General features: G+C 39.1%; 1 protein-coding gene across 1 annotated transcript in view; it reads right to left on the bottom strand.

The window, feature by feature from the left end:
• Positions 1-16,227, bottom strand: part of SNX25 (sorting nexin 25) — a 91,204-nt gene that overhangs the window by 31,927 nt on the left and 43,050 nt on the right. The window contains exons 6-7 of the mRNA XM_061994339.1: positions 14,724-14,794; positions 4,091-4,281 (exon numbers count right to left, since the gene is read on the bottom strand). Of these exons, the coding sequence (XP_061850323.1) occupies positions 4,091-4,281; positions 14,724-14,794 (262 nt within the window). The remainder of the gene's footprint in view (positions 1-4,090; positions 4,282-14,723; positions 14,795-16,227) is intronic.

Genomic DNA, 16,227 nt, shown 5'->3' with positions numbered 1-16,227 from the left:
GCTGTGCTAGCTGGGCCAAACCACGACAGTGTTACATCATTTTTCTGATCCACCAGGAAAGCAACTAATATACACAGCTGGTCACGGCCTCTGCTAAAGACTAGGAAGGGGTTAGATTTTTTTTTTCTTATTCTTTTTCCCAAGCAAGGTGCTGTAAAAATCATCCCTAGTATATGAGCACAGAACAGTCTTGTTCCCAGTCCTACGAAGTAGAGACTTGATCTTGATGAGTCCCTAAATATAGTCATGACCTCTCTCTGGAACAAACATACAACAGGTTCTTAATTTGGAAGGGCCTGTATAGCCACCAGACACAGCACAGATGCCCTGTTTCTTTGCAACACACCAGGTTCCGATTTGCTACAACCAATGTCATATAACAGCTACAACACATTGGCATATAATGAATAACCACAATAAAGCTGCTAAGACCACTGCAAATCATATGTGGGGCAAACAGAATTGGGTCAGTAGTGAAGGTTTTCTGCTGTGATGATGGCACACAAGTCAAAGTGCAGCACTTCTGCTTTCATTTGTCTTCTTTTTTTTTTTTTTTTGGTAGAAATCAGGAACAAGAGGAAAGTAAAAAAATAATACTGGAAAAATATGTGTCTCTAAGCTGCATTTTAAAAACCATTAGCTAATGCTTTATCTGTACACTGACTAAAATGAAAACATATATTGTCAAGAAGGGCAATGACAACCTGGGAATGCATCAAGTGTGGCCAGTAGGTCAAGGGAGGTTCTTCTCCCCCTCTATTCTGCCCTGGTGAGGCCTCATCTGGAGTACTGTGTCCAGTTCTGGGCTCCTTAGCTCAAGAGGAACAGAGAACTTCTGGAGAGAGTCCAATGCAGGGCCACCAAGATGATCAGGGTACTAGAACATCTTTCATACAAGGAAGGGCTGTGGGAACTAGGGCTGTTTAGTCTAAAGAAGAGGATCTTATTAACATTTACAAATGTCTAAAAGGTGGGTGTTGGAGGTTGGGACGTCCCTTTTTTCTATAGTAGCTAGCAAAAGGACAAGGGGTAATGGGATGAAGCTGAACACAAAAAGTTCCATTTAAACATAAGGAAAAACTAATTTACTGTGAGGGTGACGGAGCAGTGGAACAGGCTGCCCAGGGAAGCTGTGGAGTGTCCTTCTCTGGAGGTCTTCAAGACCCGTCTGGACATGTTCCTATGCGACCTGATCTAGGTGGACCTGCTTCTGCAGGGGGGTTGGACTAGATGATCTCTAAAGGTCCTTTCCAACCCCTACCATTCTATGATTCTATTATATATTCTTATTGGGTTTTTTTAAAGAGACAGTACATCAGAAGGCAGTCTGTCATATACAGCAGCAGCTGATCCAAATGCAATGATTAGTTACCTATCAGGAAGCATATACTACATAAGTATCGGCCTACTTTACTGCACATACACTAATGGAAATCTCTCTGCCTGGAGAGTCACATGTTCTTGACCATACTCCTGTCATAAGACACCCCATCTTCAGGGTACAGGAGAACAACAAACAAATGAAGTCTGCTTTCATTATATCCCCAAATTCTGTACCACAACATATCTTGATATAGCATGACCTCACAACCTGAAGTTTGGAAATTGTAATGAAAATTTGATTAGTCTCCAATTAAATCATCATCTATCCACAGATGTAGGGGAAGCAAGGTCTTCTGTGGAATTTTCAACTTAGTCCTCATCAGCAGGTTCATGAAGATACATTTGGGTGGTTTCCTTGACATTTGACAGCTGGTCAAGGATCAGATCGCCAGAGCTCCCCCTACCACTTGTGGTTCACAAAGCAGCTTTGCTAAGGAGATGCTGTGACTCCTTACACCAAGTCTCACAGGGGTGGCTGTTGTGCTTGAACATAACAGGTCAAACAAATGGCTTGCTGAATAAAATCAGACAACAAGAACTCAATTAATTACTGCAGTGTTGTGGGGATACAGTTTCTAAGAAAAAGGACTAAAAGTACACTGGCCATAAGCAGATTACAAGAGATGCTTTACGTATTACACTAATTTAAACTGCATTTTCACCACAAGCAAATCTAACACTCAGGGCAGAGTATAAATCAGTATCAGAGCTAACGACAGAATTCAGATTTGGAGAGTAGTTGGGGTTTGCTTGTTTGCTTATAAACATTTGATTGTAATTCACACATTCAAGATTTCCCTAGAGAATCTGGAGTCAGAATAACGAGGTGAGTAAAACATATGCATAAGTCAGTCTGGTGAGTTTTATCTATTTATCAAACAGAAAACTGTCAATTTTATAATCGACTTCTGCTATGAAAGGAAAAAAAAAGGCTTTTTGTTTCTTAAGTCTTTAGGAGGAGAACAGTTCCAAAGGAAAGAGAAAACTTTTGGTAGGATGCTGAAATGAAACAAAATACAAGTTTAGGTCACTAGTCGGTTTGTCCCAACTAATACAAAAAATTCCTTAAACTTAATAACGTATTCTACTACACTTACATAAAATAATAGTTCAAAACACCATCGGTAAATGCCAATTTCTGACCTATTTAATGTAAGTTGAAGAAAGGAAGGCAAACTTCCAATTTCTTCTACACAAGCTAGTATTCCGCAAGCAGAGCGCTAGCTTAAAACAAAAGCTGGCACAGCCAGACTCTAAAGAGAAATTATGGGCCACCAGTAGCAACATACCAACATGAGCTTATCTCCTAAATCCCAAGCAATATCCTTCCCCAATACTGCCCACATAGGAGGGGCCAATGTCCAAAAGAGAGATCAAGGGCTTCTTCATAGAAACTTCATAGGAGTAACCCTGGATTCCATTTTTTCTGCCACGGCTACAACAAATGCCTGTGCAAGGAGCCTTTATTCCTACTAACAGTACCATTAACTCAATATTGAGTTCCTCATGGGTATATTTGCTCCCATCAAAAATCCATCAGATTATAAACCATGCAACATTAACAACAGGAATTCCTTTAATTTTAATTACAATAATTATATTTTAATATACTTCTGACCAATCCCTGCCACTATCTAGCAGAGCTTCACTATTTGACCCTATTCTTGAGCAATCTTATGTCACTATGTATCTATCCTGGAAAGTCCACAGCATCTCAACAGGCACCCAAAGTGGAATCAGTGGTTCATGTGGTGCTGCCACATGCTTCCCTCTCCTTTTTTCCTTGGCACTTCAACCTACACTCAACTTCAGGAAATGGATCAGGACTACCTTGGCACAGTTCATGATACACCATCTGAAATCACGTTGCAAGGACCAGGTAGGGAGAATTGCTCTTTCAGACAAAACATAAACAGTAACAATGATTTCTGTTTTGAAACTTTTTCTTACATTCCACTAAGTTACAATTACTATAGGACATAATGAAAATTAAAGGTCCCAGCATGAAGAGATAATTTCTCTTCCACCTACATGAAAAAGAATATCTTCTTTCTAATCTCAATACATCAATTACTGTACTTTGCTCAACAGGCAAAGAAGATGCTGTAAGTTCACCCAGGACAAGTAGCCGTGACTTAATTTTTTTAGACATTGGCTAATACAACGCTAGATTTTTCAATTCCAGACTATGGTGATGTCAAAAACCAGCATTCAGTCAACAGCTTCATCAGAGTTTTTCCTGCTACAACTGCCCTTAACTTTGTTAATTGCCTTCCAGAAGTAAGTGTTCATTTTTTAATAACTTGGTATTTGCAAAGCCCACAGCTACTTCCTACAGCAAACAGAACAAAGGCCAAAGAAACAATGCATCTAAGTTGGAAATCTTTCATTTGAAAGTAAGTTGCTACCATAACCTTATGAACTCCCTTAATGCAGCAAGTCTTAAAAAAAACAATCACACATGCTTCCGAGCCATTCGATCTTTTATGAAGTTTTGCATTTTGTAATATTCCAAGTAGAGCGATTAGTGTGTCTTTTTGGGTACTTCAGTGATTCTTTTCCCCCCAAGATAAATTAACTATGCATCAACTAATCTATATTTTACTCCTGGGGGAAGGGAGGGATTAACGACAGTGAGGTTAATACGATCCAGCGCTAATACATTTACAATAACCTTCAGACAATGTATGCGCTATTTGGTTTATACCTTCTGACTCTGAGGGCCATCACCTTCATCAGGAACGCCATCTTCCTGCTGATCATAAGCAGGCCCTCCCAGAAGCCTTATTCTCTTCTCACATTGCTTCTTTGCTACTGTCAGCTGATTAATATACCTCTTCACGTTGCGAGCCCTCAGTAGGTCAGCCTTCATTGCCGCAGTTTCTTTTCCTTTTGAATCTAAGAAAAAAGAAAATCAGAGATAACATGAAAAAATTGCATCGCTGCCTCTGTGACCTGCCTGATCAAAGCATTTGTCACTCAGGAAATCAACCACGCACACCAGCACACACAATGGGAAGTCTTTATTTGAAACAGAAAGATGGCTTATGTTACCTTACTGAACATAATACTGACTGCCTAGAGCCATGAGGGATTGCACTCAATCTCCACCAGCCCAGCATGACATGTTCCCACAGATCTCCTTCATAAATCCAAATTTCTTGAGCCTGATGTGAATAGTACATCATACATTATTTCCTCCAGACAACAGTACTGAATGAAGCTCTCTCAAAACAGTTCAGTGACTAAAAAAAAAAAAATCTTAAGACTGCACAGGACTGTTAAGCGGCAAAGTAACATGAAGTTGACAGTTAGGTAAGACTTGGTAACAAAAGGTGTACTGTTTGTGTATTCTATACTCTAGCCTCTTCAGCTAATTACCAGGGCCTAACACAGATAAAGTAGATTAAAAAATACTATTGCACTGAAATCATTACTGGTTTATATCTGCAGGACGCAACTGATTCACCTTTATACATCGGTTTTCTCCTCTTGTCCAATGATGATATTCCCCGCTTTTGCAGGCCGCAACTAGAGCTCAGTAGCAAAGTATCTCACTTGCATGTGGCTCATTTTTTTTTTCTCAGGGATAAATAATAGGAGATCTGTTCTGCTCTATTTTCAAAATATCAAATACTAGTAAAGTGACATAGATGAAAATAGTGTTCCATTTTCAAAACAGTTGCTGGAAAGAAACAAGATAGCTAGGGTTGGGAATGTACACATGGAACGAGGAAATCTCTTAGGAATGATTTAAAATAGGTGTTTTAAACACATTTCTAATACATTAAGATATCTTCTTCTTCTTTTAGGACTGCTTTCATCTTTTATTTCCCCCTCAAAGCAACTTGTAACTGCTACATGTGACCATAAATTTTGTCACTTGTATACTGAAGGACAACTCAAGGTACATGGAGTTCCCCGAAGTTCTAACATGTGAGCACAGATACTCTCCAGTATCTTTCCCTGTTCTTTGAATCTCACTTTATTCACTTCATGTACTTATGGATGTTGATAGAGAACCTTCCCGATTCAAAGTGTTTTAACAAGTGTCATCTGAGCTGCCATACAATAGTGAACCACAGAGATATCACTTGCTGAAGCAAATGATAAAACAAGTTTACCATGGAAAAAAAAAGCCATCTGTTTTCCTGGCATTTTGTCTCTACAGAGAAGTGAACAGAACATTTAATTTAGTGTTTCAGCTCCCTGACCAGAGGTAACAATATTAGTGGCAAAAAAAGAAAGGAGAACAACAAAATGCAGGGAAAGACCTTATGGACAAAATAACCTCCCCCCCCCCTTACAATATTTACAATATAAATATACAGGCACTAGTTTAAAGTTCAGACTAAAACCCATCATTTCCCCTCTTGCACTTGACTCTAAGAAATTTTTCAAGTACAGTTCTCTCAATAGTTGAAACACTTTGTGCTCAAAATACATATTTGAAATCCCATACTTTGAAAACCCATGAACATTGCTACACAATGATCATTCTGCCTTCTTAAAACAAAGTACCCTTAGTGAAAACAAGGCATTCTTGGAGGTTTTTCCAAGTAAGTGTATCTACTTTACCTAAGGTCTTATCATGCTGTGATTGCAGCAGGCCTCCAGGAGATACTAATGAGCCCTACATCCAACTTGCTTACAGTGATTAATTACTTTGTTAACAAAGATCTTTCAAACACATTTGTGTCACTCAGCTCTTCACATCCATAAGCAGCCACTCCATGTATGAAACACTCAGGGCAGAATGATGAAGATCACACTGCCAGTGTGTTCTTGCTCCATGGATAAACAGGACTAGTTACTGTGGAAGCCTGGCAGTGACATCCCTTCACAAATAAACAAAAGGCAGCTGAAGAGCAGCCTCATACAGAGCGTGGCTAACGTGTTGCAGTTCAGGAGAGATGGTCATACATTGAACATGACTTCCCAAATATAAAAGACAAGCTAGCAGAAATCAGGAGGAGTCTTCACGTCAACTGGAGAAGGTTATGCGTGTCATTGGCTTTCTGTTGACCCTAATTTCCTTTTGAGATTTTTGAGAATTCTTGGATTTTCAAGAATTTTCAACTGCTCTGTTGATGTTTTTTTAATTCTAATATCTATAAAGAAGGTGTTCTAAGTTATAAAGACAACTTCTCTTTTAAATCTAATCTTCTCTGGTCCCGCTACCATTCTATAATTCAGAGCCTTTTTTTTCTCTTTCTGAATATCAGTAAAGATGTTCATTACATTGAGATATCACTGCATAAACCAAATAAAACCAAAAAGTTACAGAAGAAAATGTTTGCAGTTACTCACAGACTCTTCAGCAACCTCTGATAAATTGAAAAGAAATAGATATGTGCTACTAAGACACTGTTTAATCACTATGAAATGACATATAGATCAGGGATTTCTTTTTAATTATTATTAAAACCAAACTAAATCACACCTCATCAACAAGATAAGAAATAAGTTTCTTTGGCACCTCCTCTCCACGAGTTGCATACATGTTTACCAACAACAGCTGAGCTGAGGGTGTTGTTCATCCTCATAGGAGCAAAGGCACTTTTAGTAACTTACTCCAAAACACTTCTCCTTATCAGGAGAAATTTTGAGAAGATATGCACTGACATGGAGAAACTTCAAAACCCCTGAGGACTATTGTACACTGCTCCCAAGTAGTACCAAAAGCAGAATCTCAAACTCAGCTTATCGATCCACAGCTGCGGATAAACCAATTTGCACTGAACAATATTAAAATGCAAATTGTCCAAATGAGCTGAAACTTACCAAGCAAAGCTACGCTATCTGTGCAAATCTTTTTTACTCCATGCATTTTTTGCACATCTACAGTGATTTCTGACAATGCTTCCACACTTTCCTCTAAATCACTCCTAACCTCCTTGACTTGAACTAGGCCAGGAGCAGACCCTTGTACCCATCAAAAACATTTCTGACAATGAATTCCTCAGATCTAATTTACTTTCATTTTTGTGGTAGTTATGCTACTTGGTCACTTTTATATGCCTCACTGTCATGGTTTCACATGACAGCCTTTTCTGGTAAGGGGGAAGGGGCTGTAAAGATGGCTCCTGTAAGAAGTTGCTCACAACTCTCCCCAGCTCTGAGCCAGACCCATTTCTGGGGCTGAGCCAATTAGATGTCTCCACAATCACTTTTTAAGAAGCCAGAAGAGGAGGCTTCCTCCTCCTTCCTCTTCCTGCTTCTGTCCCTTCTTCTTCTCTGGCTGGTGGTGGTGCAAGTAGTAGGAAGAATGAGAGAAACAACCACGTGGACTCCAAGGTCAGTAAGGAAAGAGAGGAGGAGGTGTGCTGGAGCAGAGATTCTCCTTCATCCTACGGAGAGGACTGGTGAAGCTGAGATTTGTTTGTGTTTCGTTAAACATGCCACATCAGAGACTCATTTTTCTAAAGCTGACCTCGGACCAGGGGCAGCAACTCATTTTGCTAAGAACCCTGAGCCAGGGGCAGTGACTCACTTCATTAAACACCCCGAGCCAGGTGCAGAGACTATGGCCAGAGCAGGCCGTGTCCCGTATAACGGACCCAATATTCACCGAAGCTGGGGAGGAACCCACGACAAAGCAGCTCATTAAACTTAGGCCCAGAAGAGGCCTTATCCCAAGAGAGGAACCCTCTATCTGCAGAAACTGCAACCGTGGTGAAGAATACACACCACAGATATTCACCAAGGACTGTGTCCCGTGGGAGGAACCCCGTGTTGGAGCAGGGGAAGAATGCCAGGAGTTGTCCTCATCTGAGAAGACAGAAGTGGCAGAGCTCATCTGTGAGACACTGACCACATCCCCCATTCCCTGCCCCCCTGAGCTGTTGAGGCGGAAGGAGGTAGAGATATTGGGAGCAGTGAGCTGGGCCCAGGAAGAAAGGAGGGATGGGGAAGGGAGGTCTTAAAGTGCTGGTTGTAATTTTCTCATCATCCTACTCCCTTTTTGCTTTTACTCTGTTCTGTTTCTTGTAGAATAAACTTTCCTACTTTCCTCTCTAAGTTGAGTACTGGAGTCTGTTTTGCCTGGAACTGTGATTGGCAGTGAGCCCTCCCTACCCTTGTCTTAATCCACAACAACCTTGCTTATCTTTTTACTCCCATTTCACTGGGGCTTCTGCCATCCTAATGAGGGTGGGGGTGAATGGAGGCACTGAGCGAGATACTGTCATGATGCTTCTGTGCTAGCAGGGCCAAACCATGACACTTATATACATTAAAATGCAGTACATATTCTCACCATCCATTTTTCAGCCAGAACGCTGAGCCTTCCAGAGGACAGTCACACCAACAAATGCCTAACAAACTTTATTTGTGTTGTGTCCTTCATTGTGGTTTATGGTAGTAATGAAAAGAAAGACATATGTAAAGCCTGCTTGAAATGCAAACTGAATTGTATTGTAGTACTGCATGAATTGTCTCCTCTCTTGATAGTAGCAGCAAAACCCGAAGATTTCGAAGATTTGTGATTTTAATTGGAAAGTTATAGATGGCAAAAACTTGAGTAAAACTGAAAGTACAAGTTCTTGCCCCTTTACAGCTTTAAGAACTATAGATACCTACCACCTGGGAGCACATACAAGAGCACCACCTCATCTCCAAAGCAGCTACACACACACACAACATCATATCCATATCTGCAAGACTTTTTGTAAGAGTCAAGTCAAGCACATGCAGTACCTACTCAATGTCATGTTGAGATATTTAAGCAGCAAACACCAATTTAACATTTTTATATAAACCGTAACCATAAGAAATGCTAAATCCCAAACAATTCAAGCAACAGATCAGGAAGGAAGGGACTTAAAGAGAGACCATAAAGAATTTGGCCACTAATCATCAGCAATATATAGTAGAACACAGCCTCATGTGTCACAGCCACACCTGAGCCACAAAAAGGGAAAAAAGAAAAAAATCAACCCAAAGTGGCGGTAAGGTAAATTTGAGCATGGGAGTAAGCATGTACTATATCATAGTCTACCACACATAGCCTCTATTAGTAGGTCCCTGCATTCCCTTTGGTTACTTCACTTCTATCTGACCAGTCAGCCTCTTGTTTCCTTCTTTTCCATGATGGGCATCTCTCCACAGCAAGCGTGGACAAGACGCACTACAATCACTAGCACACACAAAGGATCTCAGGAGAAGAACAACTTCCTCTATAAAATTGGTTTGAAAATCACAAATCAAAATAGACGAGACTACCACCATCAGAGAGCCACTAACCTTCGTCCACAAGGATTCCCTCCACACTTACTGCTTGAACACTACGCGCAAGCACAATGTCAGCTCTTTAAGCCTTGCCAAAAAGCTGTGCAAAAATAATTGCATTTGTGTGTTTATCCATGGTGGTGAGGGGAAATCATAATACAGTTTTGTCATAATTAAGTTAGATGGCATCTGTAATGCGCTGGAATGCAGAAGTATCCACTTTACTTCAGTTTAAATTATTATCTTGACAAAACCCACATATCACAACCCACACACCCACGCTAGCTCAGAGCCCCTATTTCTAAAAGAAAATTGCTGAACACTCAAGCCTCTTTCGGAACCACAGTACCCAAGAAGCCTGCCCACAAACTGTTTCTGTACCAGCTGTCAGCTCTGCTTATAAAAGCAAATATCTAGATGCACAGTGGGAATGCTCAGCAGGAGAAGTCTTCTAATGTAACACAGCAGATCTCTCCATACAGAAATGGCTGCTTAGTCAATCTGTCTCGCCATCCCTGCTTGAAAAGGAGCAGTTTTCTCCACAGGGATGCCTTGAAGTCAATTACAACGTGGTATCTGAAAAACTGTCCCATCCCGTCATCCAAGAGTGGTTTCTGGTCATGATGTGAAGTCATGTGTAGGATGGATGGCACAGAAAATGAGAAAGCAAACCTTTACAGTGTTAAGAAAAAAAAGATTTGTTGACATATTTGCTCTGTTTTGCCCTAAGACAAGAGACATGCCTTCATGGGTTTTTGTTTTAACCTGCAGATAGTAAGAAGGGATCCCTGCTAAAATTCTTGTAGGATCCTGTAATACAGTATCAGTGTGAGAAGAAACAAAAATATGTCTGTTAACATTAGAACTGGTGTATTTAAATAGTTTCTTATTCATATTACAGCAAATATCAAGTTACTGTAACAACTTTTGTTGCTATTTCATGATTGTTTTCTGATTCTGTTTGTCTTCAGTAAAATTAAGATCTACTCTTGCTTCTAGAACCTCAGATTGTCTCTCACTCATGCTACAATATCTGTGGATTTGTCGTTTTACAAACTGCTTTACTAAATCAAACCGTAGCATACATTTTCAAATCAGCATTTCTAGTCCTTCAAAATCTTTAACACATGGATTTTGTAATAAAAACAAAACAAACAAACAAACTAAAATACCTACATTCTAGCTGGGATTTGGTTCAGTATTTCCAATGAATTCTTCTCAAAACACAAGACGAGAAAAGAGTTTTACAGTTAAAGATGCAGAAAGAGATGATTCTTCCAAGTAGAATGTATGTGGCTAGAGAAGAGCAAAGCTCAAAAATATCAATAGGAAGAAAACCCAAAGATGAGTGAAAACAAGCCCAAAAAAAAAAAAAAAAAGTAAACCCAGACAAAATCAAGCCTCCTCCTACAGTCACTGCTGGAGTGACCTCGCCTGTTTTGGAAGAGGATACATACGAGGACACAGTATGGAGGAGTAACCTAGATCCATGTGCATGTCAGATGCAGTGCTTTTGTGCAAGTGCAAACGAGGGAAACAGTGTAGTGTCTGCATGCAAAGTAACAGTTTCTATTTACAGTGGCCTGCACCACTCCAAAAGAAACCATCAACACCTGTGAACATAGTAATACTACATTAGGTTTCCTATTCAACTTTAGCAATAACCAAAGCAATTCTCCTGGTCACAGAGAATCCACCCACAACAGGCATCACATTCTGAACCTTTCAAATTATTTTGTCTCAACCTTTTAAGACATTTGACTCTCTCAGCGAGTCAAATGTAAAACTTACTGCTTAACATGAATCAGATGTTTTTGTATGTTTTCATTTGCTCTCCTATGCTCACATGTTAGCAGATTCAACTGACAGATATCTGAAAAGAAAAGAGACCCTATAACTACAGAGAGTTTAATACAATGATGTTTAGAAGTACTTTAAAGTACTTCTTGCTTTTATTAGAGGGCCCTAACAGCTAAATATTTTGCCAATAGGTGGCACCAACACTAATTAAATCAAGTGTAAATAACCCTCTCCTTGACCAGGGACAAGATTTCCCCTCCAACCCCCACTGAGCACCAGCATGGAATATATACTTTAGTATAGCCAAATAAAATATTGAAAGAAGTCAGGCAACTGTAGCTTACAGGAGAGGTCATCAGTCTGAAATGCAGTCCTCACGGTACTCATCTTTTGATAACAGACATCTAATCTTTTTAGAAACCTAGTATTTGGATCAGTTTTAGAGACTGAATGACATCTCCTCAACAAACAGCAAAGGTACACAATCCTGCTGAGGCATATTTATTCGTAGTCATGTACTTGCACAACACAACACTTGAAATGCTTAGATAGTAGCTAAGCACTCTCTGCTGCAGAGTACTGACCGCTCCTGCTGCATTAACTACTCCTCACATTTGTTCCTGTACCTTTTTCTATTGAAAATGCTGCCTCAGGAATCTCCCATGCCTCAAACTGATTGAGGCTAAGACTATATCCATATATACATATTATTCTACACTTGCTGCACTCTAGTCGTTCTTCTCTCTAGTCTGAGAGTGGATATCAGGCTCAACAGACTGCTGGCCAGTCAAAGCTCAGCTGCTCCAGCCAAACATCCAGGCAGTAAAGAAGCATTTACATTTTTGGGCCGTGTGGCACTTGGCTATAGGAAAAAAGAAATGGCCACCAGTAGGACACTCTCTCACCAAGCTGGAAGCAAAGCTGAGACGCCCATGACTCAAAAGGCAAGAGTTTGTTTACTGGCAGGAAAGATGAGACTGCTCTATCCATGAAATACCCATGCTCGCACACATGATTGCTGGTATGCAGCAGGTACTTGGGGGTGGGGGGGGGGGGGCAGATCAAAAAAAGAGAAAGAATGAGATTATGCAAACACACTTCCATTTTTATTAAAGCTCACATTTAGTTATTCACCATGAAATCCAGCTGTTGTGAAAGCAGCAGTACGCTGTGGCATCCAGAAAGGGAAACAGCAAAAGGTGATGTAAGTAACATGACGGTCTGCTCTACAAAGGTTAGCAATCTTTCTACCAGCAGTACGTTGGGTTTTTTATGCTGTTTTTGTTTTGTTTTAAGGAAGGTAGCACAGCATTTTTCCTTACATTTCTCTTCCTGAAATTCAGGAACATGTTAGATTCGTTACCACATAAGGAGAAGCATCTCCACCTACTTTTGAAAAAAATGAGATGCAGAAAAGCTTTCAGAACTAGACTTTAACCCTCTATAGCTTTGATAGAAAGTTCACTGTACATAGACTGAGCCTGACTATTTTTGATAGATGAGAATCTAAGTGGAACAACTGAAAGAGATTAAAAATCTGCCTTAAATTTGTATGAACAAGAAGACTGTATTGTATGCCACTGTGGGACATACTGTCCCATATATGCCAAACAGGAAAAAGATCACCTTTTTTCTTCAAGCAAAATATGCATAACCACTGGCTATTTAATAAAAAAAAGGGTTTAGCCACAATAGTCCCATTGGCTAATACAGCCAGTAGTGCTAATCAACTCTCAAATGACATACAAGGTTGCCATAGGACTAAACTAATAATAGAAGTCAATATAGCTAAACAAAACCTCTTCAGTGTGTCAGCTACTGGAATTTCTGTTGGAAGTTTTTTAATACAGGTAAAAGTCGAGAGCCCATAAAAACGCAGAACCAGCTTCACTACAATATAAGCAGAACCAGATCTACTTTGGCAGAACAAATAGCAATTTTTTTTTTTTAATCTATTCTGCAGTACCAAACACTTGGAGCTTTGGAAAAACATGTTCTGTTCAGGGTTTAGAACTGTGAATAAACTCAAGCAGGTCAAAGCAAGACAAAATAAAGTAGGACAGTAGGAACCTAAATGGTCTTAAAATATTTCCCGAATCAATTCTTGTCATAACAAAGACCATCAGCAGCACAAATGGAAGTAAAGACTTAGTAAGACCGAGTTTTCATAATGTACTCAAAGAAAATTTCCCTGTACTCATTTTATTACTTTATGAAACAGATTTTCCATAAAATTCTTTCATCTGGGGCATTAATATCTCTCTGTAACACACACTTGAGGAAAAAAACCCCAAACACTGAATACTTTTCCTTTTGCCATGGTTTGACACAAACAATTTGTCCTACAGGAATGAACATCTAGCTCCATTTTAGAATGTAAACAACAGACACATCAGTGTTGACAATCTTTTACTTTCAGAAACTTTAGCATGGACCCCAAACATTTCAGACTGTCCAAAACTTCCACGATGACATATTTATTTTCTGTTTCTGCATTTTCATTACATTTGAATTACTTTCAAAAGACTTCCTCTGTGACACAAGGACTAGAAAAGGATGTCTTTTTTAACCTGATAGATACAAATTACATGAGAACCTAAATGTACGATCTTTTAGATTAGTTTGTTTACAAATAAGCTAATTTATATTGGCCATTACCTTTTTATTATGCTTCAATATACTTCAGATAAAAAATTTGATCTGTAATTTTGTAATCAATATAATCTCCTGAAGACACACCACAGTTTAGGTACATTTTGCAAACTATAAAAAGCAGTATATATGTAGGCACAAATGTAAGATGCACATGCATTTTTAAAATGCAGACGTTGCCAAAATAGTGCAGAAGGACTTAAGAGTACTCTATATTGGAGCAGAAAACCATAATACAACATAGAGTAAAATAAAGTCACACTAACAATTATGCTGTATCATTCCTTCTGCGATTTGAAAGGAAAACAGATTAAGACTTTGAAAAATGGATTGTATTAAAATGAAAGAGGAAGCAAGATTCCTACTACGCGAATAACACCAAAAATCCTAGCTTCAATAAGTTCTGAAAACAAATGCATCATAGATATGACCTTTCATATGATCCACAAGCTTAGATGAAGATGGAATGGGGGAATAATCACACCGTAGGAGCTTTTGGAAGAATCAGACAAATGAAACAGAGCTGAAATACTAAATGCATAACATTCCTAAAATCTGTTTAAAAATCCCACACAAACTGATTGCATATGTATGTCAGGAGCTCAAACAGCTTTTCCAAATGAAAACAACAGATGTGACACAAGAAAATGGAATCTTACCTTTCTGCCTCTTCACTTGGGGAATATTGCTGATTGTGGTTGCCTGAACTATTTCCACTACAATCTGATACCTAGTTTTAAAAACAGTAGGGAATAAGGGTGAAGAGGGAAAAGGAAAAAAACATGGTATTAATTTTTTTACAATGTGTTCTTCTTACAGCACACTTAAAGAAATAATGAAAACCAAAACACCTCCGCCTCCATCACCTGGAAACAGAGTAATTTCTCAGTGTATCTTCAACATAAGGAGCAGTGTGCATATGGTTAGAAAAGGACAAAAGGTTATCTTGAATAAAAAGGAAAAATTACGACTAACAATGATACTGCCCCCTTCTCTCAACTGCTGGCACTGCACACCAGCTAATAATACTCAGTGAGCACAATGTAAAACCACAGAATCTCAATGGTTGGAAGGGACCTTGAAAGGTCATCTAGTCCAACCTCTCTGCCAGAGCAGGACCACGTAGAGTAGGTGACACAGGAACTGGTCCAGATGGGTTTTGAATGTCTCCAGAGAAGGAGACTCCACAACCCATCTGAGCAGCCTGTTCCAGTGTCCCGTCACTCTCAAAGTAAAAATCATGCTCTTAATAGTAAATATAAGTTTTCTGTAGGAATCTGGGATGAGAGCTCAGTTCAAAAGCAAAGAGCTTTCTGTAAGGTTCTTCTACATAAAGCACTCAATGCATATATGGAGAATATATAACTTAGGAGAAGGAAAAAAAAGTTTTATTCTAAAATAAAACAAAACACTAAAGTATCACACTGCAGGAATAATTAAAACCTATTTATCACCTAAAGCTACACTACACATAATGGAAGACAAATAATGCAATTAGCAAACTGAATTTTAAGTAAAACCAATCTCATAACTAAAAGACACCATGCACTCAGCAAAGAAAATGACTGCCATGTAATCTTTCATAAACTTCGAAGTTCTGGTCATAACAGTCAGATTTCTCCCAGTGCACTCTCTTAGGCAGTTATTAATACTGGTGATAAAGCAAGTGAATTCTAGTGAATTTAACTCATTCCTGGAGGAGATCCCTAATCTCATCAAGTTGGCTCCTAAATGAAGGCTGAAGCCTCCTCGCAAGACTGCTGTTCCCAGGACTACTCAGTCTCTACTCAAGGAGTCTATGATCCTTAACATGTATTTCCCTTCTTCCACATACATTTCTTTCACCAGTATTATTCAATCACCTCCATTCCTCTTGCCTCCTGGAACTCTTTTAGGATTTTGATTGCCTCTGCCTCTTTGTATAGACACACAGTTTTACAAACAAAGCATAGGCACACTTAAAACTACACTTCCACAGTTTATTTCTTTTTTTTCCCCCCTACAGTTTATTTGTGTAGTGTTTATTTTCTTCCTTTTTTCTCTGTAGTAATTCTATTAAATTACCAAGTTGAAATTTGTAAACTTGTTTGCAAAGCTTTACTTTTTATAACCCTATTTCCTTTTGCCATTACTGTATCTTGGTTGTTTTCATTCACTACCACA

This window comes from Colius striatus, chromosome 3 (assembly GCF_028858725.1).
Source record: "Colius striatus isolate bColStr4 chromosome 3, bColStr4.1.hap1, whole genome shotgun sequence".
In the NCBI taxonomy this organism is placed as follows: domain Eukaryota; kingdom Metazoa; phylum Chordata; class Aves; order Coliiformes; family Coliidae; genus Colius; species Colius striatus.
Note: the sequence above shows the minus strand (reverse complement) of the source record. Positions and strands in the feature narration are given on the sequence as shown.